The sequence below is a fragment of the Capricornis sumatraensis genome, chromosome 3 (assembly GCF_032405125.1).
Source record: "Capricornis sumatraensis isolate serow.1 chromosome 3, serow.2, whole genome shotgun sequence".
In the NCBI taxonomy this organism is placed as follows: domain Eukaryota; kingdom Metazoa; phylum Chordata; class Mammalia; order Artiodactyla; family Bovidae; genus Capricornis; species Capricornis sumatraensis.
In genome coordinates, this window is record NC_091071.1 from 157,249,256 (window position 1) to 157,275,078 (window position 25,823).

Consider the following 25,823-nt stretch of genomic DNA (forward strand, 5'->3'; position numbering starts at 1 on the left):
ACTTTCACATCCATACACGACCACTGGAAAAACCATAGCCTTGACTAGACGGACCTTTGTTGGCAAAGTAATGTCTCTGCTTTTTAATACGCTGTCTAGGTTGGTCCTAACTTTCCTTCCAAGGAGTAAGCAATACACTTGATAAAGGACTGTTAATCAAAATACACAAAGAATTTCTAAAACTCGGCAGTAAGAAAATAATTCAACTTTTAAAACTGGCAAGACCTGGACACCTCACCAAAAAGATACTCAGATAGCAAATAGGCATTTAAGAAGATGTTCAATGTCTGAATTAAAACAATGGGATGCCACCACACATCTATTAGAATGGCCAAAATCCCAAACAAGGACAACACCAAATTTGGTGAGGATGCAGAGCAATAGGAACGAATGCTCAATCACTGCTGGGAGGGACACAAAATGATACAGCCACTTGGGAAGACAGTGGCAGTTTCTTACAAAACTAGACATACTCTTACTATGTGATCCAGAAAATTATGCTTCCCAGAGTAAATACCGAAGGAGTTGACAACATATGTCGACATAAAATCCCCCACACTAATGTTTATAGAAGCTTTACCTGTCACTGCCAAAACCCGGAAGCAAGGAAGATGCCGTTCAGTAGGTGAATAAATAAAACTGTGGTACATCCAGACAATGGAATATCACTCAGCACTAGAAAGAAATGTGCAATCAAGCCCATGGAAAAAAAAAAAAAAAGATGCAGAAGAACCTTAAATACATACTACAACATGAAAGAAGTCAATCTGAAAAGGTTACGTACGATATGATTCCAATCACATGACATTCTGGAAAAGGCATAACTTTAAGAGACTGTAGAAAAGATCAGTGGTTGCCAGGGCTTAGAGTGAAAAGAAAAATGAATATGCAGAGTACAGAAGATTTTTAGGGCAGTGAAAACATTCTGTATGCTATTGTAATGGTATTTCATTAAACAGTTGCCAAGACGCATAGAATAAACACCCCCAAGAATAAACATCATGTAAATGATGGACTGTGGGTGATAATGATAAGCCAGTGTTCCAAGTTCAATACTGTAACAACTGCACCACTCTGGCAGGGATGCTTGTGGTGGGGGAGACTGTACATGTGTCAGTGGGCATATAGAAATCTCTATACCTTTTGCTCAATTTTGCTGTGAATCAAAAACTGCTTTAAAAAAGAGAGCCTATCTTAAAAAGCTTCTCTGGTAGCTCAGATGGTAAAGAATCTACCTGCAATGCAGGAGAACTGGGTCAGGAGTATCCCCTTAAGAAGGAAACAGCAACCCGCTCCAACATTCTTGTCTGGAGAACTCCATGCACAGAAGAGCCTGGCTGGCCACAGTTTCATGGGGCCGCACAGTTGAACACAACCGAGTGACTAACACACACACACAAAGTCGGGGGCCCACACAGGATCTAAGAGAAAGAGAATCTTGGGTATTCTTGTTTTTAAAGAGCTACCCAGGTGATTCTGATATAACAGCCAGGATTAGGGGCCTTTTAACTTTAAGAGCTAAACCAGCCATTTTTGTTCCTTCCCTTTGCAAAAGTTCCTCAATATGAATGTTTCTAATAATAATAATAATAATCATACTATATGTGGTTCTAAGTTCTGATTTTCTTAGGCCATTGTTAACATTCAACATCAACCTTTACTTTAAGAGACAAATTTCTTGCTGTATCATTTCACTTCCGAAACACCACAATAATTCAAAGAAAAAGGGTATAGCAGAATGAAATGTAAGAAAAAAAATGTCATCTGAGATTTAAACACTTTTCAACCTAACACCAAAAGCATGAGGTATAAAAGAAAAAAAAATGATAAAATGAGCTCCATCAAAACTGAAATTTTTTGTTCTGCAAGTATTCTTAAAAGAATAAAAAGACAAACTATTGACAGGGAGAAAGTATCAAATGACTTGTACCAAGAATTAAAAAAAAAAAAACCCAAACTCTTACAACTCAATAAAGAAAGCAAACAATTTTTAAATGGGAAAAAGACTTGAACAGACACTCAACCAAGTAAGATATAAAAAGGCAATGTGGCACATGAAAAGATGTTCATCAACATGAGGTAGGAAGGAAAGGCAAATTAAAAGCATGATGAGATACCACTCACTACCCACATACATCAGAATGGCTACAATACTGACAGTACCAAGTGCTGGCAAAGATTCTGAACAGCTAAAACTTTCATACATTGCTAGCAGCAATACAAAATGGCACAATCCCACCAGCAAACAGTCTAGCAGTAACTTATGAAGTTAAATATACAATTACCATATGACCCAGCAATCCCACACCTAGGAATTTATCCTAGAGAAAGGAAAACCTGTATCCACACAAAAACTTGCAGAAAAATGTTCACAGCAACTCTGTTCACAACCAGAAGAAACTATACAACCCAAATGTCTTGCAATAAATAAATAGGTAAATGGATAAGCAAACTGATACACTGATAACAAGAGAATATCATCCGGCAACAACAAGGAACAAACTATTGATATACACAACAGACTGGCTCAATTGCAAAATAATTATGTGAATGACAGAAGTTAGTCTCAAAGGCTACAAACTGTATGATTCCATTTATACAACATTATTGACAAAACAAAACTACACTGACAGATCAGTGGTTGCCAAGTATTAAGGGTGGAAGAAGGATGTGACTACAAAGGAAAACCAGAAATGTTGGGGGGGCTGAAGGATATTCCATACTGACTGTGACAGCAATTATACAAACCTATACATGGGTTAAAATTCACAGAATCGTACATGAAATTAAAAGGATAATTTTATTGTATATTTATTTTTTAAAACTTGCAACATTTATGTTCTCAAATTGGGTCCCGTTTCATTATTGTATTATTAACATAAGCTATGATGCCACAGAATGCTCAAACTACCACACAATTGCACTCATCTCACATGCTAGCAAAGTAATGCTCAAAATTCTCCAAGCCAGGCTTCAGCAATACGTGAACCGTGAACTTCCTGATGTTCAAGCTGGTTTTAGAAAAGGCAGAGGAATCAGAGATCAAATTGCCAACACCCGCCGGATCATCAAAAAAGCAAGAGAGTTCCAGAAAAACATCTATTTCTGCTTTAGTGACTATGCCAAAGCCTTTGACTGTGTGGATCACAATAAACTGTGGAAAATTCTGAAAGAGATGGAATACCAGACCACCTGACCTGCCTCTTGAGAAACTTACATGAAGGTCAGGAAACAACATTTAGAACTGGACATGGAACAGACTGGTTCCAAATAGGAAAAGGAGTACATCAAGGCTGTATACTGTCACCCTGCTTATTTAACTTATATGCATAGTACATCATGAGAAACACTGGGCTGGAGGAAGCACAAGCTGGAATCAAGATGGCCGGGAGAAATATCAATCACCTCAGATATGCAGATGACACCACCCTTATGGCAGAAAGTGAAGAGGAAGTCAAAAGCCTCTTGATGAAAGTGAAAGTAGAGAGTGAAAAAGTTGGCTTAAAGCTCAACATTCAGAAAACAAAGATCATGGCATCTGGTCCCATCATTTTATGGGAAATAGATGGGCAAACAGTGGAAACAGTGTCAGACTTTATTTTTGGGGGCTCCAAAATCACTGCAGATGGTGACTGCAGCCATGAAATTAAAAGACGCTTACTCCTTGGAAGAAAAGTTATGATCAATCTAGATAGCATATTCAAAAGCAGAGACATTACTTTGCCAACAAACGTCCGTCTAGTCAAGGCTATGGTTTTTCCAGTGGTCATGTTATGGATGTGAGAGTTGGACTGTGAAGAAAGCTGAGTGCCAAAGAATTGATGCTTTTGAACTGTGGTGTTGGAGAAGACTCTTCAGAGTCCCTTGGACTGCAAGGAGATCCAACCAGTCCATCCTAAAGGAGATCAGTCCTGGGTGTTTTTTGGAAGGAATGATGCTAAAGCTGAAACTCCAGTACTCTGGCCACCTCATGTGAAAAGTTGACTCATTGGAAAAGACCCTGATGCTGGGAGGGACCGGGGGCAGGAGGAGAGGGGATGACAGAGGATGAGATGGCTGGATGGCATCACCAACTCGATTGACGTGATTTGAGTGAACTCCAGGAGTTGGTGATGGACAGGGAGGCCTGGCGTGCTGTGATTCATGGGGTCACAAAGAATCAGACACGACTGAGCAAATGAACTGAACTGATGATGCCACAATCATTATTCATAAAAGCAACCTGAATGCCAAACAATGAAGAATCATTATTTTGAGTACACCAAACTTTACAGAGGCCTCTTCAATAATTCAAATGGACATACTACATCCTCCATTTCTGTGAACAGAGCTTTCCCAGTCCTTTTCATTACACCCTCAGTGAAGATTAAAGTGGATTAGTAAATCAAAACAAAGCCTTTATTTTTCAATGCCATAATAATGTAAGTTCACTGTGTTCAATGATAAACTGACATCCAAGTTGTAAGAAATACATTCTCAAATCAATCAGATTACTGGCGAAGGTATGAAAGTGGAAACGGTAATGACAGGAGAGGGCAGCAGGTAGGAGCATGAGTGGGAGCTGAAAGGACTGACAAGCAGGCTGCCCTTGGGCCAGCAGCTCATGGCTAGAGAGTTATAGTCTACACATAAACTTCCCACTCTGTAACACACACACACACACACACACACACATATTTATTCTTCATCATTAATTAAAACCTTTTCACCCTCTAAGGTTTAAATGCCTGGAGCAAATCCCAGCAAGCCAATCCTAATACCTAGGTAACACCAAGAAATTTTATCAACTAAAAGTAGTAATTAAGATTTTAATTCTCAACTTTACTGAAACAAGAACTAAGCCATATAATTAATGATGATATGGACTACTGAAAAGGACTTTCTGCTTTAAAAAATCTTCAAACTCGGGACAAAACTTAATTCCAATAGAGATAAACCTCTGAAAAATACAGACATTTGTATTTGGCATTATTTTCCACGGAAATATATACCATGTATTAAAAACATCAAAAGGTACATGAATAATATGGTGCATATGCTAAAAAAAAAAAAGAGAGAGAAAACATTTAAGGGTACCATGGAAACACTATCATGTTAAGAGGTGTGACTTCTTAGAAATCTATAGCATTTCAGTGTTCACTCAGGAGCTAAACAATCAAATTTGTATTTGCAGTTACCGAGGGCAATTACAAAGACTTTGAACAAGTTACTTAACCTATACATTCTGTAGTTTCTCTTCCTGGAATATGACAGGTTGATCAGATCAATGGCACTCATGCAATGCCTTAGAACCATTTCAGGGTGGGCTCTTTCCCCTAATTAATATGATTTATACCAGTTTTGTGTGATTTTAAAAGCAGGGTTTTCCACTGTTTTAAAAATACAGGCATACCTTGAAGATACCATGGTTCTGATTCCAAACCATTGCAACAAACCAAGCACTGCAACAAATCAAGTCACAAAGATTTTTTTTGTTAAAGCGAGTCTCACGAATTTTTTGGTTTCCTAGTGCATATAAAATTTACGTTTACATTACACAGTAGGCTATTAAGTGGGCAATAGTATTACGTCTAAACAGTGCATAGAGCAGGCGTGAAGAGATAGCCCACATCCAAGGTACGAGAAACCCAAGTAAGATAGTAGGTGTTGCAAGAGGGTATCAAAGGGCAGACACACTGAAACCACACTCTCGGAAAACCAGTCAATCTGATCACACTCACCACAGCCTTGTCTAACTCAATGAAACTAAGCCATGCCCGTGGGGCAACCCAAGACGGGCAGGTCATGGTGGAGAGGTCTGACAGAATGTGGTCCACTGGAGAAGGAAATGGCAAACCACTTCAGTATTCTTGCCTTGAGAACCCCATGAATAGTATGAAAAGGCAAATGATAGGATACTGAAAGAGGAACTCCCCAGGTCAGTAGGTGCCCAATATGCTACTGGACATCAGTGGAGGAGTAACTCCAGAAAGAATCAAGGGATGAAGCCAAAGCAAAAACAATACCCAGCTGTGTATGTGACCGGTGATAGAAGCAAGGTCCGATGCTATAAAGAGCAATATTGCATAGGAACCTGGAATGTTACGACCATGAATCAAGGCAAATTGGAAGTGGTCAAAAGGAGATGGCAAGAGTGAATGCCAACATTCTAGGAATCAGCAAACTAAAATGGACTGGAATGGGTGAATTTAACTCAGACGACCCTTATATCTACTACTGTGGGCAGGAATCCCTTAGAAGAAATGGAGTAGCCATAACGGTCAACAAAGAGAGTCTGAAATGCAATACCTGGATGCAATCTCAAAAACGACAGAATGATCTCTGTTCGTTTCCAAGGCAAACTATTCAATATCACAGTTATCTAAGTCTATGCCCCAACCAGTAATGCTGAAGAAGTTGAAGTTGAACGGTTCTATGAAGACCTACAAGACTTTCTAGAACTAACACCAGAAAAAGATGTTCTTTTCATTATAGGGGACTGGAATGTAAAAGTAGGAAGCCAAGAAACACCTGCAGTTACAGGCAAATTTGGCCTTGGAGTGCGGAATGAAGCAGGGCAAAGGCTAATATAGTTTTGCCAAGAAAACGCACGGGTCATAGTAAACACCCTCTTCCAACAACACAAGAGAAGACTACACATGGACATCACCAGATGGTCAACACCAAAATCAGACTGATTATATTCTTTGCAGCCACAGATGGAGAAGCTCTATACAGTCAGCAAAAACAAGACCGGGAGCTGACTGTGACTCAGATCATGAGCTCCTTACTGCCAAATTCAGACTTAAATTGAAGAAAGTGGGGAAAATCACTAAACGATTCAGGTACAACCTAAATCAAATTTCTTATGATTATACAGTGGAAGTGAAAAACAGATTTAAGGGACTAGATCTGATAGATAAGAGTGCCTGTTGAACTATGGACGGAGGTTCGTGACATTCTACAGGAGACAGGGATCAAGACCAAGCAAAATGGCTGTTTGGGGAGGCCTTACAAATAGCTGTGAGAAGAAGAGAAGTGAAAAGCAAAGGAGAAAAGGAAAGATACAAAGATCTGAATGCAGAGTTCCAAAGAATAGCAAGAGGAGATAAGAAAGCCCTTCTCAGTGATCAATGCAAAGAAATAGAGGAAAACAACAGAATGGGAAAGACTAGAGATCTCTTCAAGAAAATTAGAGATACCAAGGGAACATTTCATGCAAAGATGGGCTCGATAAAGGACAGAAATGGTCTGGACCTAACAGAAGCAGAAGATATTAAGAAGAGGTGGCAAGAATACACAGAAGAACTGTACAAAAACATCTTCATGACCCGGATAATCACGATGGTATCATCACTCACCTAGAGCCAGACATCCTGGAATGTGAAGTCAAGTGGGCCTTAGAAAGCAGAGGTGAGGGAATTCCCGTTGAGCTATTTCAAATCCTGAAAGATGATGCTGTAAAAGTGCTGTACTCAATATGGCAGCAAATGTGGAAAACTCAGCAGTGGCCATAGGACTGGAAAAGGTCAGTTTTCATTTCAATCCCTAAGAAAGGCAATGCCAAAGAATGCTCAGACTACTGCACAAGTGCACTCATCTCACATGCTAGTAAAGTAATGCTCAAAATTCTCCAAGCCAGGCTTCAGCAGTATGTGAACTGTGTACTTCCAGATGTTCAAGCTGGTTTTAGAAAAGGCAGAGGAACCAGAGATCAAATTGCCAACATCTGCCAGATCAACGAAAAAGCAAGAGAGTTCCAGAAAAACATTTCTGCTTTATTGACTATGCCAAAGCCTTTGACTGTGTGGATCACAATAAACTGTGGAAAATTCTGAAAGAGATGGAATACCAGACCACCTGACCTGCCTTTTGAGAAACCTACATGCAGGTCAGGAAGCAACAGTTAGAACTGGACATGGAACAACAGGCTGGTTCCAAATAGGAAAAGGAGTACATCCAGGCTGTATATTGTCATCCTGCTTATTTAACTTATATGCAGAGCACATCATGAAAAACACTGGGCTGGAGGAAGCACAAGCTGGAATCAAGATTGCCAGGAGAAATATCAATCATCTCAGATATGCAGATGACACCACCCTTATGGCAGAAAGTGAAGAGGAACTCAAAAGCCTCTTGATGAAAGTGAAAGAGAAGAGTGAAAGACTTGGCTTAAAGCTCAACATTCAGAAAACGAAGATCATGGTATCTGGTCCCATCACCTCATAGGAAATAGATGGGCCAACAGTGGAAACAGTGTCAGACTTTATATTTTTGGGCTCCAAAATCACTGCAGATGGTGACTGCAGCCATGACATTAAAAGACGCTTACTACCTAGATAGCATATTCAAAAGCAGAGACATTACTTTGCCAACTAAGGTCCATCTTGTCAAGGCTATGGTTTTTCCAGTGGTTATGTTATGGATGTGAGAGTTGGACTGTGAAGAAAGCTGACCGCTGAAGAATTGATGCTTTTGAACTGTGGTGTTAAGAGAAGACTCTTGAGAGTCCCTTGGACTGCAAGGAGATCCAACCAGTCCATTCTGAAGGAGATCAGCCCTTGGTGTTCTTTGGAAGGAATGATGCTAAAGCTGAAACTCCAGTACTTTGGCCACCTCATGTGAAGAGTTGACTCATTGGAAAAGACTCTGATGCTGGGAGGGACTGGGGGCAGGAGGAGAAGGGGACGACAGAGGATGAGATGGCTGGATGGCATGACCGACTTGATGGACATGATTTGAGTGAACTCCAGGAGTTGGTGATAGACAAGGAGGCCTGGCATGCTGCGATTCATGGGGTCGCAAAGAGTCAGACATGACTCAGCGACTGAACTGATCTTAATTTAAAAATATTTTGTAGCAAATAAAAGCTAACCATCATCTGAGTCATCAAGGTGTTATAATCTTGTTGCTGGTGAAGATCTTGCCAAGGTGTTGATGGCTGCTGACTGATCAGGGGTGGCTGGTGAATGCTGGGATGGCTTTGGCAATTTCTTCAAATAAGATGACAATGAAGTGTGTCACATGAATAGTCTTCAAGAATGATTTCTCTGTAGCATGCAACACTGTTTCACAGCATTTTACGAACAGTAAGAAGTGGAGTCAGTCCTTTCAAACCTGCTTCATCAACTAAGTTAATGTAACAAACCTTTTGTCATGTCAACAGCCTTGACAGTATCTGTACCAGAAGTACATTTCATCTTGCTTCCCTTGTAGCTCAGACTGTAAAGAATCTGCCTGTGATTCCGGTGATGCAGGAGATGTGGGTTCAACCCCTGGGTCGGGAAGATTCCCCTGGAGAAGGAATGACAACCCACTCCAGCATTCTTGCCTGGAGAACGCCATGGACAAAGCAGCCTGGTAGGTTACAGTCTTTGGGGTCACAAAGAGTTGGACACAACTGAACGACTAACACATTTTAAGGTTCCAATTGTAATTCTAGTTTTTTCTGCTATTTGCACATCTGAAGTTACTTATTCTACACTGTGAGCCCTTCAAAGTAATCCAAGGAGTTAACTTCTTCCAAACTTGTGTCCATATGGTATTTTGACCTCTTCCCACCTATCAGGAATGTTCATCAGAAACCCGCTGAAGACGGTTGCCATAAACCCTTAATTTGTAAAAAATGCATTTATCTGCTAGATGTAGTAAAGCAAAAGCACAATAAAACAAGGTGTGCCTGAGACTGACAAGAGTCACTGGATACTCGCTACGTACCTTTTTCTTGGCTCTAAATTCCAAAACATACTGCTTGTTTCACCTGATGAAACCAAGTATTTACAAAAATAGGCAACATTTACCATGATCAAAAATAGCATTGAAGTTCTCACAGCATTTGAATTTTTCAGAGCCCTGCATATATAATCTGGGAACTTATCATTTTACAAATTTTACCAGTTATATAAATCCTATTTTTCCAAAAAATGGGCTACCCTGGTGGCTCAATAGGTGAAGAATTCACCTGCAATGCGGGAGTCACAGGATATGCAGGTTCGATCCCTGGGTCAAGGATATTCCCTGGAGAAGGAAATGGAAACCCACTCCAGTATTCTTGCCTGGAGAATTCCATAGACAAAGGAGCCTGGTGGGCTACAGTCCAAAGGGTCACAGTCAGACACAGCTAAGCAGGCAGGCAGGGATTTCCTAAAAATGTCATTAAAAAATAATTCCTGAAGATCTCAAAATATGAAGTGATGTGATATAAACCTATCAATAAACGTGGCTTAATATATAAGTGAATTTCAACAGAAGCCAAGCCATGAAGTGTAGAAGATATCGCTCCTAATCTGACGCATCCTTTGAAAAACGCTTCACAGCTCTTCCCCTTATGCAAAGATTCTTGATTTAAAAGATTACATGATAAATAAAGGCAGCACAGGAATACAGATGCTAAAAACCCCATCTGCCTGATTCAAATCATAGAGCCAATGTTAGGTAGATGTGTGACCCCGAGCGACTTCATTTGTGTGGAAATGATAGTGTGTGTCAGTCGCTCAGTCATGTTTGACTCTTTGTGACCCCATGGACTGCAGCCAGCCAGGCTCCTCTGTCCATGGGATTCTCCAGGCCAGAATACTCGAATAGATACCTGTTCCCTTCTGCATAAGATCCTTCCAAACCAAGAATCAAACCCAGGTCTCCCGCACTGCAGGCGGATTCTTTACTGAGCCACCAGGGAAGCCTAAGAATACTGCAGTGGATAGGCCATCCCTTCTCCAGTGGATCTTCCCAACCCAGCAATCGAACTGGGGTTTCCTGCATTGCAGGTTGATCCTTTACCAACTGAACTACCAGGGAAACCTTCATTTGTTTATCAGTTTTTATAAAATAGCCCTTACTTCAAGGAGTTATTTTGTGGATAAAATGAGCCAACATGCATAAAATACTTAGAACAGTGCCCAGCCCACATTAAATGCCACATAAGCATTTGCTTCCATTAAAATATTACTTGTCACATTATTTATAACATTATTTGAATCTTGCTACTGAGAATGTCGTCTGCACAGAGTAGAATTATGGTCAATATCCTCATCATCACAGTCATCATCTGTAAGCTTGACCCACTGAATCATAATCTGCATTTTAACAACATGCTCAGAAAATTTTCTGAAACAACACACACATACATATATATTCACATATTTTATACACTACTGATTCTCAACTCTCAATTTCCACTTGATTACTGCTTTCCTTCCTTTCTTTTCAAGAACAAAATCTCTCCATAACTAGAAAGAATTACTTTACTTCATATTTTGAGGAGTTCATAATGCAGCCAACCTCCATTAAATCTGATGAATAGATGTAGCTAATTCATAATATATAACAACCTTAAGACTTTTGTATTTCAAAGCAAACTTCTACTAAAGGTTGCTGTTGTTTAGTCGACCAATCGTGTCCAACTCTTTGCAAACCCATAGTCTGCAGTATGCCAGGCCTCCCTGTCCCTCAGCATCTCCCAGAGTTTGCCCAAGTTCATGTCCATTGCATCGGTGATGCCTTCCAGCCATCTCATCCTCTGATGCCCTCTTCTCCTGCCCTCAATCTTTTCCAGCATCAGGGACTTTTCCAGTGAACCGGCTGCTTGCATCAGATGACCAAAATAGTGGAGCTTCAGTTTTAGTGTCAGTTCTTTCAACAAGTATTCAGGGCTGATTTTCCTTAAGAGTGACTGGTTTGATCTTGCTGTCCAAGGCACTTTCCAGGAGTCTTCTCCAGCACCACAGTTCAAAGGCATCAATTCTTTGGCATTCTGTCTTCTTTACAGTCCAGCTCTCACAATCACATGTTACCACTGGGAAGACCATAGCCTTGAGGATATGGACTCTGGCAGCAGAGTAATGTCTCTGCTTTTCAATACACTGTCTAGTAGGTTTATCCTACTAAAGATTAGGAGAATTAATTTTAACTTTTGTAGATACTTTAAACTGTCTAAGAATTCACTAATGACAGATTCCTGACTGGAATAAAATTCACTGCCTTTTTGATATTTTCTAGATTCACAGTACTGTTCTCATTATTTTCACTTATTTTTAGAATAAAGGTTGGCCACCTTTATAAGAGGATTCATACCAGTATCATCAAAACTAAAAGACAGCCATTTCAGGGAAACGTTTTTTGTGACCACTGTCAAAAGATTCTTCTGTAAGTTTATTAAGTATACATAGTTTATTAACGTAAGTTTAAAAATTTCACAAAGTGTCCAAAATGAAGGTCTTAATTTAAATGGATACATAAAATTTTTTCCCTGAGCTGACAATTCTAATATTTAAAGATTAGTTTCAACAAGCAAGCAGGGTGTTAGGCACCATGGGGAATATAAAATGCACTCACTTAACAATCTCTACAGAGGAGGGTAGAAGGGAGGAGCCTAATATTAGCATCCATATGACCTCAACACAAAGTAGAATTCAATGAACAGTATTAAAGAAGTCAAAGCAGGGGCACATGATGCCTATTAGGACAACAGGTTTTCATAGTTCCATAAAGAAAATTTGCTACATGTTAAAGATTTTAAAAAACACCTAAATTTTGGATTAAAAAAAAATACATTCTTACTTTAAAAACATTTTTCTTAAAAACTTTAAAAAAATAACACAACTTGGAAAACCAGGATTTAAGGATGAAGTCACGCCCTGAAAAATGGTAGCTTTTTACCCAATGGATGGAAAGGAGAACCAAGAACAAAGCAGTATACCACAGAAGGACAATACGATTATCATCTGTCAAGTACTTCATTCCCAATGGTTCCCCCCCCCCAATGTTTAAGAAATACATTAAATACATTAAAAGCACCAGTACATTACAGCATTAATGCCATAGTTGAACTCTGAACAACAGGGACACTGACAAAATAGTAAAACATATACAAAGTATGGCAATACAGCAACTACTCTCTCCCGGGTATCATGAAGAGAAAAAACACAGTTCTACAAGATCACACAATGTAGAGTTCCCAGCAAACTGACAGACTCCAGACTCAAGAAATCAAAGGTAGTCAGCCCCAAAACTAAACTGCACTTTAAAATGGTGAAACACTGCTTTATAGTAGTTAGGATTCAGTAATGACCTTCGGTAGGAAGAAGTATTACTTCATATACAGAAGACAAAACAGATGTCGGCAGTTCACAGATATAAACCATAATGGCTTCCATTTGATTCTATTTCTATTTGTTCTTAGAGATTCATTTCAATAGACAATTATTGATGCCAACTATATGGAGAGCCGGAGAAGGCAATGGCACCCCTCTTCAGTACTCTTGAATGGAAAATCCCATGGACGGAGGAGCCTGGTGGGCTGCAGTCCATGCGGTTGCTAAGAGTCGGACACAACTGAGCAACTTCACTTTGACTTTTCACCTTCATGCACTGGAGAAGGAAATGGTAACCCACTCCAGTGTTCTTGCCTGGAGAATCAAATCCCAGGGACGGGGGAGCCTGGTGGGCTGCCGTCTATGGGGGTCTCACAGAGTCGGACACGACTGAAGCGACTTAGCAGCATGTGGAGAGCAGAAGACACAAAGATGAATGAAACAAGCCCTAGGTTAATAGATATTAAAAGAACATCACTAGAAAATATAATCAAGACTATGAGCACTGCTCTCACAGAGCTTATAGTCTACTCCACAATTCAAGCAGGAATAGCTGGTGTTTAACATGGGTGCACTTACTAAACTACACTCTAAACTCGGCTCTACCCCAGCATTTCTCTTTCAATCCTTTTACAGTAGAAACTACTCAATTTCCTACCCCCCTCATGTTCTGACTGCTATCTTTCTGACCCTCCATTAATCCCTCCTCCTCACCCTATCCCTATCACTAATAATCTCTTTGGGGATCATCCTATTTATATTCAAGTCATTCTTTCCAATCCTATTCCTTAAGGGTTTGTACACCTAGCTGAGAGCCTTCCTCTTCTTTCTGACTGTCAGTGTCACTCTAAGCGACTCTAACATTCAGTGGGTTCTTAGTTTCTTCCAACAACTTTAAATTTTAAAAAAGGACAAGAGGGCACGAGAATGAAAGATAAGTAGCAATGAATGACTGAAAATGGAACTTCTATTTAAACCTTTTACTTCATCTTTTCCACTTCAGGCTTTTTGAAGATTAAAACCCAATAGCTCCTAGCACCCACAGAGTAAAAGTCAAATCCCCTACAAAGTTAGGCCAGCTAACTTTACCATTCTCATTTCCTACAAATCCAAGTGAAGTCCTTTATGTTCCCTTTAAACTTATACTGGTCCACCATACTATGCACCTACCTACCTACCTTTTTATTTATTCATGCCATTTCCCTTACTGAGATTATCTTTTGCCTATGTTTAACATGATGAATCTTCTATAATACTTTAAGGCTCATCAAACATGACCTCCTCTTTCTACTTTGCCCTGAATTCTTCAGGCAAAATAATTCCCCTTCAAATCTGACTACCTCACTAAAACTGGGAGGTGAGGTTTCCTGCTGATAGGCACTGTATCTTAATTCTTTTCTGGTGGGTAAGACACAGGAGAGACTCAGTATCTGTGGGACCTCTGAACTGAATCTGTCTTTGCTAATGAAAATCTTATTGCCTAGTGTTTCTATCAATGTCCTTTTTAATTCACTGCAATCACTATATTTACGATATATTTTGTACATACAATGCTATTTAAAAGGTGCCTCTACATCCATTTATATTTACCTAGAAAGAAAAGAAAAGCACTAATAAGAACTTTATTATAAAAGCTAAGTCTACTTAAGTAAGTGGCCTACAAAACAGTCTAGAGCTTACCATAAAATTACCAACTTCATTCCCTCAGACAATTAGTACCACTATATAAACATTTAAATTTACCTATGAATAAACATAGTATTTAAAACTCCAGTTCTTCCCATTCTCCCTCTAAAGATGAGGAGAAACATTAATAAACTGAGCAAGTAGTTTACACAGAAACATCATTTTCAGCAAAGGTGACCCTACATACAAAATAAAAACAGTAGCATGTTATTCTACAAAGAGAATTTATACACACACACACACACACAATCAACAAGTCACTTAAAAATTGAAATTATTCTTCTTCAAAGCATCATTTTTCCTACCTGAAAAACAGAGTGCTTAGAACTGATCAGGATTACAAGGCACAGATTCAAGTATGTAAGTCTCTAACTTAAGTTTCAGAAAGATGGAGATCTTTGATTTAACACAAACGCATAGCCCAGTGCCTGCCATTAACAGATCCTCAATAAGCAGTTTTCTGAATGAATGAAAAGTGAAGAGGATGAAGCTCCTCTTACTCTGTCTTCCTCACACTGATGCCATCAAAGTAAGACATTATTTGAAGAACAAGATAGAAGGACTTTGAAAACCACTGGAATAAATATTCCTTTTACCAATAATAAACTTTCTAGTAGAGTTGAAAAGTCAACATCTTTTCTGTTCAGCTATTTTCCTAAAAGAACAAACTTTTACAGTACAGAAATTAGCTTTTATAAACTCACTTATGAGACTATCTTATTATTACTATAGAGTAGAAATTTGGGGGAAAAGGAGGGAAATTAACCTTAAGGCAAATCTAAGCAACTTGTTAATCATAACAAGATTAGGATAATAAAGTTCTTTCTATATTAAAACCAAAGAGTTTCTCCTGACCTTAAGAAACAATTAAAAATGGGAAAACTTCTATTCTAAACATGTATTATGGCACATGAAAGGACAACAGTAAACTCAAAAACTATCATTTTCCTAAGTAACCCAAAATTATCAAGGTACATAATCATCATATAAATTTAATGCTCATTCAAGCTAACAAAACTAATCCCAATCATTTTATACATTAATAATCTTAAGTCCAGAAAAATCTAGTAACTTGGTTCAATATTTAGTGGTAGAATCAGGCCTAATGCCTCATTCTCCCTACTTTCTATCCAGTACTTTTTTTCACTGCATCTACTTCTAAATTATTCATTATTAAACTCTTATTATTATATCTATTATTATTTATTATTATGGAGTTCTTAGCAGTGTATAGAAGAAAAGCTAAGTCCTCTATACAGACTTTCTATGAAATCTGAATCTCAAATAGGAATCTTCTAAAAGGACATGACTCAAAAAAAAAACACTTTAAATTTGACAATTTCATCAGCTATACCTCAATCAAGCTGAAAAATAAAATAAAATCAGAAACATTAAAAAAACATGGCTCCATCCTAACCTAACCTTCCCACAAGTAATAGAACATTTACTTGTTTATCTGTTCCATGAATGCAGAAATCAGATGCATTCTATTTAGTATTTCTTACACCCAAGCCAGTCCAGCAAATACTACTTTTGAATGTTAAATTTGGTGATGATTAATTTTACAAGGATACTTTTGAGGCTTTTACAAAATGACCTATAATTTTAAAATCCTTAAAACTTAAAAGTAGCATAATCTTTTTTTCTCCAATATAATCATGCCTTTAAAGGTATTTGAGTTAGAAAAAAAATAGTCCCTGAGAATTCTGAAATGTTTTCATATTTATGACAAGGCAGAGAAGGTCACAACACACAGTAGGTTTTGTTTTTGTGGTCTTGAGAAATTTACTGAATTCCTTTGGGTCTCAGTTTCTTGGGGAAATATTCTTCTACAGATAGAAAGAATATACTACCAAGAAAGAAACAGCCTATAACTTCTACGTGTGCTTCAATGTAGCAAGCTTATTTCTTCAACGTGAAAAGACAGTCCTGGCTATCTACACCACAGCACTAAAAGGTTCACTTCAATGGAAAATAATTTTGCTTTAAAAAATACATCATTAGCTAGGCAGTTCAGCTAACTGCTCAAAGCATACTGAACAAAAAGCTGTAGGAACACTTCCAGAACCATAAAAAGGGATATATTCTGTGAGACTGAAGACATATAACTTTGATACCACAGAACCCTAAACCATTCTCTTAACTTCCAGGCAGAAGGTACAATGTAGAAACAGGCACTATTAATCTACATGCAAACTATCTCTCTGCACATTGTATCAGTAACATCCCTAAGTCCTATTTGGTAGAACAAATCGACTTCCACATCAGAGGACAAGTATTTACGCTACCGTAGGATGGCTCTGCCAGTTAAGACTTCTTGTAACAGTGTCCCCTTCAGAGAGTACTGTATTTGTACGATTAAAATGTCTTATAAAATCAAACTAAAAATGAAATAAGATCAAGAGGAAACAGAAAAATGAAAGCATAGATACCAGCAGAGGTTCAAAAACTTAATTCAACTGAAACAAAGAAATCATCAGATATGCTGATGATGGCATATTTCCTAGTCAGAAAGTAACTAGCTTGAGGTGGTCAAATGAGTATTTGTGAAAGAAAAAAAAAAATTTTAAGAACATCTTCAGATGCTGCTGCTATTTCATTAATACTTATAGGAGAAATAAAAGTTCAGCATATTCACTTTTTAATTCTTTAGCATAATCAACTTGAATATATGTTCCCTAGAATATACTGTAGAGAACTGGCTATATTTTGAAATAACAGTTAATCTTAGATATGGGACCACTTTAAGAGACTATACTGAAGCTCTTAATTACCAGAGTCATTGTTCACATGACTCCAATTTCTACCTAACCATGTTTCAGAGTCCAAAAATCTGTCACATTAACTCTGACCTTCCCTCCTCTCCTCACTTTTTGAATCAAAGCACATAGAGTTTTTTTTTCCTACATCTGTGCCCAAGCTGCAAAGCACTTCTTAAAAAAAAGAAAAAAACAAAAGGAAGAAAGATAAATCATACATTCAGGCCAACTCCCACAGAGATATCTTTTCCCTCACTTGCCAATTCCTTAGTATATTCCCCACAGGAGCTACTCCAAGCTTCTTCATCTCATTTTCGGAAGATACACTGCTTAATTATTAGACTTGCAGTAGTTTTAGAACTAAAACATCTCAAAGATACTCCTGCCAACTCCTTGATTTTAACCATAAATAAACCAAGAACTAAAATTTAAAGGATTACAGTTTTATAAACACTGAGGCAATTTTCATGAAACTCCACATGCACCCTTAATTTCAGCATATTTACTGCATCTTCATCCATTCATTATGCCTCAGGAGGAGATTTATACAAAAGTTAGGGATTCAGCCTGAAGCCACAATGCTTGAATACTGTTTTCAGCTAGGATACTTACTAACTTCGTGAAAGTGAAGTGTTAGTCGCTCAGTCGTGTCCAACACTTAGCAACCCCATGGGCTGTAGCCTGCCAGGCTCCTCTTTCCATGAAATTCTCCAGGCAAGAATACTGGAGTGGGTTGCCAATCACTTCTCCAGAGGATCTTCCTGACCCAGGGGTCAAACATGGGTCTCCTCTATTCCAGACAGATTCTTTAGCATCTGAGCTACCAGGAAGTCCCTAACTTCGTGTATTTGGACAAATAACCAACACTGTGTGCCGGGGTTCCTTCATTTTTAAATAGAGGTAATAACAGTATCTGGCTCCTTGGGTTGTGACCATTAACTAAGTGAACATATTCAAAAGCACTCGGAGTGGACCTAGCACACAGTAAACGCTAAGCAAGACTCAGCTGGGCTCGTTATCATCATGCCCTGTGAGAATCTGCTCCCCTTCTACCTTTTCTTCCCCACTGTTCCATTTCACATTCCCTTCATATCCAAAGCTTCAGCTGCTCCAAACTTCTCTTCTACAGCTTTAAACAAACCTCTCCCACTCTACTTTTCTTCTCTTTTTGATGCCAAGATTCTTATATTAGTCTTCATTTTTCACACCTGTTCACCATAGTCTGCTTTTGAAGTTTCATCCCTTGGTTCTGGGATTTTCGTTTTTGAACTCCCAACACGTATTCCTCAGTGCAGGCTACCAAATGTCAGATCTCACTCTTCAGTTCTGAGTTCCTGCCAAGCTTCAAACCCACCATATCTCTACTTGGACACCTTATTACAATCTCTCACACAAATTTCCTCACATGTAAAATGGTTTCTAAGTTGACCTCTAACTATAAAAGTTTCCAATATTAACCTAAAACAAAATTTGTCATCTCCTCTACCCATTCTAAATCCGTTTTCCACCAAAGTTCACAATAATTCTTTTGGTAGCACCGTAATTCTCTCCCAGTAACTAAATGTTATCTTGTCTTATTTCAGAATTGTTGACATCACATTTTTAGACTATCATCTTAATTAGCTTTTTCCAGGTCTTCCTCTGTTTCTAGCACATACATTCCCTCAATTCTACTTTATATCGCTCTCATCTTAATCTTAAAATATTCTGTCGTATTATCATCCACTTAAAAACCTCCAATAAACCTCCACTGTAAAGTCCAAATTCCTTAGCTTGGCATTCAAGTTTTTCTCCAAGCTATTCCCAAATCAACTCTGCAACACTCCACTCCACTAAGCCCAATAAACTGTTACACACCTCAATCCAACTCTACTTACCACCGAAAAGTTTATTTCTGTATAATCATGAGACATCTGACATCCTGGGAACACCTGCTGCATTGTTCACTTATATTCGAAATTTTTCATGGTTCAGTTCAATTTCATCCTTTCCTATGAACTCTTACAGCCCAGGGTAGTATCTCCTTATCTGAATACCTAAGCCATTTATTGATGCCACACACTGTTATCTAAATATGTATATCTTCTCTCACATCAGAATAAAAACAAAAACAAACCTGGAAAGGGACAGCATCATATCTCTTTGCATCTACTACATTTTCTTAGAAAGTTGTACAGTTAGGCACTTAACAACAACAACAACAAAAAACTACTGAATGAATGAAGAACTTAATCACCTTGCTTCATGAGACACTAGTTACCTGCTCATGTAATTCCATTTAAGAGAAAAGAATTACAGAAGAGTAGAAATATAAAGTGATTATTTTGTAACCATTGTAGAAATAATGATTCATGCAAGAATCATCAATGGATGCTAAAACTATCACATGAAAAGTTTCTTGGGGAACAGGATATTTACACAGTCTCAAAATATATCTGAACAAATTACTTATGAATTACAAAGGGAAAAAAGGTACCTTCACAGTGGAGAAATCTGGCGGACACCAAGTGATCAAAGTTAACATCACCAATAATGGGATAAACTGACATCATGTGCCTCCTGATGTGATGCACTGAGGACACAACATCACTTATGTATAATTCCTGCCAAAAATGCACAACCTGAAACTAGTCATGAGGAAACAATCAGACAAACCAAAAACTGAGGGACAATCTACAAAACAACTGACCTATACTCTCAAAAATGTCAATGTGCTCAAAGACAAAAGCAGGCTGAGGAATTGAGTGAGTGATCCTGGATGAAGATCCTGGATCAGAAAACATACTGCCATAAAGGACATCACTGCCACAAGGGACAACTGGTGAATCTGAATGTGGGTCATAGTAGACAAGAGTTTTATATTCATGTTAAACTGCCTGATTTTGAATATTGTTCTTTGGTTAAGTGAGAGAATTTCCTTGTTCTTAGGAGAACTATTCCAAAGCATTTGAGTATAAATGAATCTAAAACTAATTCTCTGTCTGGCAATAAAAATAATACCAATAATAGTAATAAATACCAATAGAAGATTGGCTAAAATGTGGCAAAATCTCGACAACTGGTAAATCTACAGTATAAAGAAATTATTGTACTACTGATGCAACTTTTCCATTTTTCTCAAAACAAAATTTAAAAAACAAATACCCTAATACCACGCAAAAACTCTGAGAAGTTTTTATTTATCTGTGGTATTTTACATCTTATCTGACAATCTTAAAGCAGGACATACTTATAGTGGAAGAGTCTGCTTTATAAAAAACATTTGTTCTAAAAAAAACAAATACATCTTTTTGGAACCAAAGAACCATTTTATAATGTTAACAATCCAACACTAATTTATCTTTAAAAATTCCTATTCATTGTAATAAAACTCAGTTAAAATGAATAAGGCCAATTTCATTTCGTAAAAAGTCTTAGACAACATTTTTTAAACAATGTAGTCATCTTATTTTCAAATATACAAAGAAGACAAAACTAAAATAGGCAGATAAGCATTTTAAAGAAAATAATGATCTATAATTAACTTATTCATAAACAACCATATGTATATTAAACTTATTTCTGAAATTATATTTATCAAAGATCACAAATTCCACCTTCCTTCAATTATCAAAAATTCTAGTTTAGCTGATTATAAGTTTTTAAGTGAGGTTTTACAACATAGCTACTATTATTTCTACAGGCTTCCTGGAACCTTTAAAAATAATACTTCTAGGTTGAATACAGTTAGCAACAGTCCTTTAAAAGTTGGATACCTTATTTATGAGATGTTCGGTAACAACTTCTCTTAGTCCAGTGTAGAGCTTTTCTCCATGTTTATGCAAAACCATTGTATATGCATTTCTATAGAGCTCCTCAAAACTAAGACCACTGTTATTCTTACGCTGGATTTCTTGAATTGCATTTTTCAGAAGGTCCCAAATGCTGTTTACATATTTTTCATCCATGGTCATCTGTAATATCCAAAAGAGAGAAAGAGACAAAAAAAAAGAAAAAACCAATGGTTGAAAATCTTTCTGTATTTGTCCATATAGTAAATATTTTATTATATTATTACGATTACATATAGCTATGACTTACAAGGATGCTAACAATCTATTTTAACAGAAACAATGGGATACATTTAAAATAGTTCTTAGAGGAGAAAGAAGCGATTTTAAAATATCATTTTAAGACCTCCCTCCTTATCTGCAGCACAACCCTCCACTTTAAATAAAATCATAATTCCTGATGTTACTACTTGTTTTAGCCAAAAATATAGGACATCCTTTTCCCTAAGTTTATTTAGTAGAATATAAGCTCAGATGTTCCTTGATGAAAGAACACTGGGGACATGAATGCTATTTTCCTCTCCTGAAGATCTGCAGAGCTCCTTAGCAAATTAAAGATGAGGAGGAGATCTGCAATTAAAAAACAAAACAACAATAAATCCACACATTTTCTTTGTTTAACCTAGTATTCTCTCATTTTCCTCCTTTCCCAGTTTAGATTCCATGGTCTGTCATTTCTGAGTACTGTTGCATATACCCATAAATAACTTGCCCCTTTTCCCCACTTCAAAATACTTGCCATTCTACACCCCAACTGCCCACCTACCCTCACAGGCACTCACACAGCTGAATGTAACCAGACATACATACATACAACCATATTCAATCCATCTCAATTTAAATTCATAACCACTAACTGTAAGTGGGCCCTTAATACAATCCCACAGTTCTACTTTTCTAGTCTAACTCTACTTTCCTAGATGGTTTTATACTGTCTCCTCCATCCTCAACCCTAGGATAATGACTTGCTTCCTGCTCCATTGAGAAAACAGAAACAACCTGAAGAGAGTGTCATATCCACTGACCTATATGACTGTACACCAACATAACCTGCTAGCTCTTGTGCTTGAAGTGCTAAGTTCTTATACTCGAATTATAGCACAGGTACCAGAAACTGACATCATCCCAGACCAACGGAAGTGTATCTGCAGTTTAACAAGCACCCCAGGTGATACCTATACAAAACAAAGTTTAACAAGTACTACTCTAGGTCCATCCCAAATCATCTATTCAAGGACCTCCCTATAGCAATCGACCTCTCCAGCATCATCAAAATTTTCCTCTGTGCTAAGTAATTTCCATTTGCAATTTATATCCTCAGATTCCCATCTTAAAAACAAACAAATCCTCACAATCCCATATATTTCTCCACCACCACCAGAAAACCTTTTTCACTTACGACACAATCACAGAGCTAGGGAGATGACTTCTATATTTATTATCCCCAGGTCACATTTTCCCCACTGTATCTTGGATCCATTCTAATAAGGCTTTCATATCTACCATTTCACCAGCCCAGATGGAGCTAGTGGTGAAGAACTCGCCTGCCAATGCAGTAGACATAAGAGATGCAGGTTCGATCCCTGGGTCGGGAAGATTCCATGGAGAAGGAAATAGCAACCCACTCCAGTATTCTTGCCTAAACAATCCCTTGGGCAGAGGAACCTGATGGGCTACAGTCCATAGGCTCGCAAAGAGTCGGACACAACTGAAGCAATTTAGCACACATGCACACTTGACCATTTCACAGAAACTACTCTACACAAGGTCACCAGTGACCTTCCACAATGCTATCTCTAACAAAGTCTCACTTCTCATCTTACTTGACCACTCTGGTAGCAATTGAAAGACCCAATTATTTAGATTGATACAGATTCCTCCCTTGCCTTTCAAGCACTACCATCTCTTGTTTTTCTTTCTATTCCACTTGCTCCTATTTTGCCAGTCTGCTTACTGATTCTTACTCATCACCACAACCTCCAACTCTCATCAGAACCTCTTATCTATCCAAACTCAGTTTTCAGGTGACGTTAACTCATCCGGTCTCCTGGCTTTAAGTCAACCTCAAAATTTACATATCCTGTTTGGAGCCACCCTCTCCCACCAACCACTTAATACCAGGTTCCCATATCCAGCCCTCTAACTCAATATTTGTACTTGAAAATCTACTAAGTGTCTCAATCACATCTAGAACAGAATGGCTAATCTCCCCTAAGTTGGCATGCCTACAGTCTTCTCCAGCTGAGAAGACATCCACTCCATCTTTCCTGGTGCTAAGGCCAAAAAGTTTGCAGTCAGTCCTCCTTAGTCTATCACCTCACTACTAATCCAAGAGGAAATTCTACTGTCTCTATCTTCAGTCTTCAAGACTGAAGGATGTGCACTAATCTTCTCCTGCAAGAACTCCAAAATTGCAACTTGCTAAAGAACAATCATCGACAGGATACTGTTGAATCCCACCAAGAAAAAATACCCCACATCCAAGGGCAAAGGAAAAGCTCCAACAAGACAGTAGGAGGGGCAGAATCAGATTTAGAATCAAACCCCATACCTGCCAGAGACGCTCGGGGGGCTCAAACAAAACCTCGTATGCATCAGGACCCAGAGACCCCTCAGAGACTGAGCCAGACATGCCTTTGAGTGTTTGAGTGTCTTCTGAGGAGGTACGGGTCAGCAGTGGCCTGCCACGGGGACAGGGGCTTTGCCTGCAGCAGACCTTGGTCATGCAGCGTGTGAGGTTAAGCCTTCTTGGAGGAGGGCGCCATTAGCCCCACCACAGAGCTGCCAAGCAGACAACCCACAAACTGCCGAACAATTATACCAAAGAAATTCTAGCAATGTCAAGAAAGTTCTAGGACCCACAACAGACTCCCTAACCTGGGGATCCGGCTAAGGGACTGAGAATGCCTGGGGAGTTTAATTTTGGAGGCCAGTGGGATTTGATTATTCAACTTCCAAAGGACTAGGGAAACAGACTCCTGGAAGGTACAAACAAAACTCTGTGCACGCCAGGAGAAAGGAGCAGTGTCCCCACAAAAGAATGAACCAGAATTGCCTGTGAGAGTCCAGGACTCTCCAGTGGAAGCGTGGGTCAACAGTGGACTGCTGCAGAGTCAGGGACACTGAATACAACAGTGCGCACACAAGACCTTTTGAAGGAGGTCACCAAGACTGTAACTGCCCCTACCCATAGGTTGGCCTCAGGCTAAAAACCACAGAGAGGGAACAAAGCCCCGACCATCAACAGACAACTGGATTAAAGATTTACTGAGGATAGCCCCTCACCAAGACCTTCCCCCACAGTCAGTCTCTCCCAACAGGAAGCTCCCACAAGCCTCTTATCCTTATCCATCAGAGGGAAGACAGAATGAACACCATAATCACAAAAAAATAACCAAACTGATCACATGGACCGCAGACTTGTCTAACTCAACAAAACTATGAGCCATGCCATGTAAGACTACCCAAGACAGACAGGTCATATTGGAGAGTTCTGACAAAACGTGGTTTGCTCGAGAAGGGAATGGCAAACCACTTCAGCATTCTTGCCTTGAGAACCCCATGAACAGTATGAAAAGGCAAAAAGATGGGACAATGAAAGATGAACTTCCCAGGTCAGTAGGTGCCCAATATGCTACTGGAGATCAGTGGAGAAATAACTCCAGAAAGAATGACAAAACAGAGCCAAAACAGAAACAATGCCCAGTTGTGGATGTAACTGGTGATGGAATTAAATTTCCATGCTGTAAAGAAGAATACAGCATAGGAACCTGGAATGTCAGGTCCATGACTCAAGGTAAATTGGAAGTGGTCAAACAGGAGATAGCACAAGTGAACATCAACATTAGGAATCAGTGACTAAAACGGACTGGAATCGGTGAATTTAATTCGAATGACCATTGTATCTACTACTGTGGGCAAGAATCCCTTAGAAGAAAAGGAGTAGCCCCCATAGTCAACCGAAGAGTCTGAAATGCAGTACTTGGATGCAGTCTCAAAAACAACACATTGATCTCTGTTTGTTTCCAAGGCAAACCATTCAATCTCACAGTAATCCAAGTCTATGCCCTGACCAGTAATGCTGAAGAAGCTAAAGTTGAAAGGTTCTATGAAGACCTACAAGACCTTCTAGAACTAACATCAAAAGAAGATGCCCTTTTCATCACAGGGGACTGGAATGCGAAAGTAAGAAGTCAAGAGTTACATGGAGTTAACAGGCAAGTTTGGCCTTGGAGTACAAGATAAAGCAGGGCAAAGGCTAACAGAGTTTTACCAAGAGAATCCTGGTCATAGCAAACATCCTCTTCCAACAACACAAGAGATGACCCTACACATGGACATCACCAGATGGTCAATACAAAATCAGACTGATTATATTCTTTGTAGTCAAAGATGGAGCTCTACACAGTCAGCAAAAACAAGATCGGGGGCTCACTGTGGCTCAGATCATGAACTCTTTATTGCCAAATTCAGACTTC

The 25,823-nt window shown here is 38.7% G+C and overlaps 1 protein-coding gene across 2 annotated transcripts in view; it reads right to left on the reverse strand.

Annotated features, from left to right (window-relative positions):
- Positions 1-25,823, reverse strand: part of CUL3 (cullin 3) — a 105,701-nt gene that overhangs the window by 53,937 nt on the left and 25,941 nt on the right. The window contains exon 2 of one of the 2 annotated variants that reach the window (XM_068967170.1): positions 21,271-21,468. The exons of the other annotated variant lie outside the window; for it this stretch is intronic. Within the exon in view, the coding sequence (XP_068823271.1) occupies positions 21,271-21,468 (198 nt within the window). The remainder of the gene's footprint in view (positions 1-21,270; positions 21,469-25,823) is intronic. 2 annotated transcript variants of the gene reach the window in all.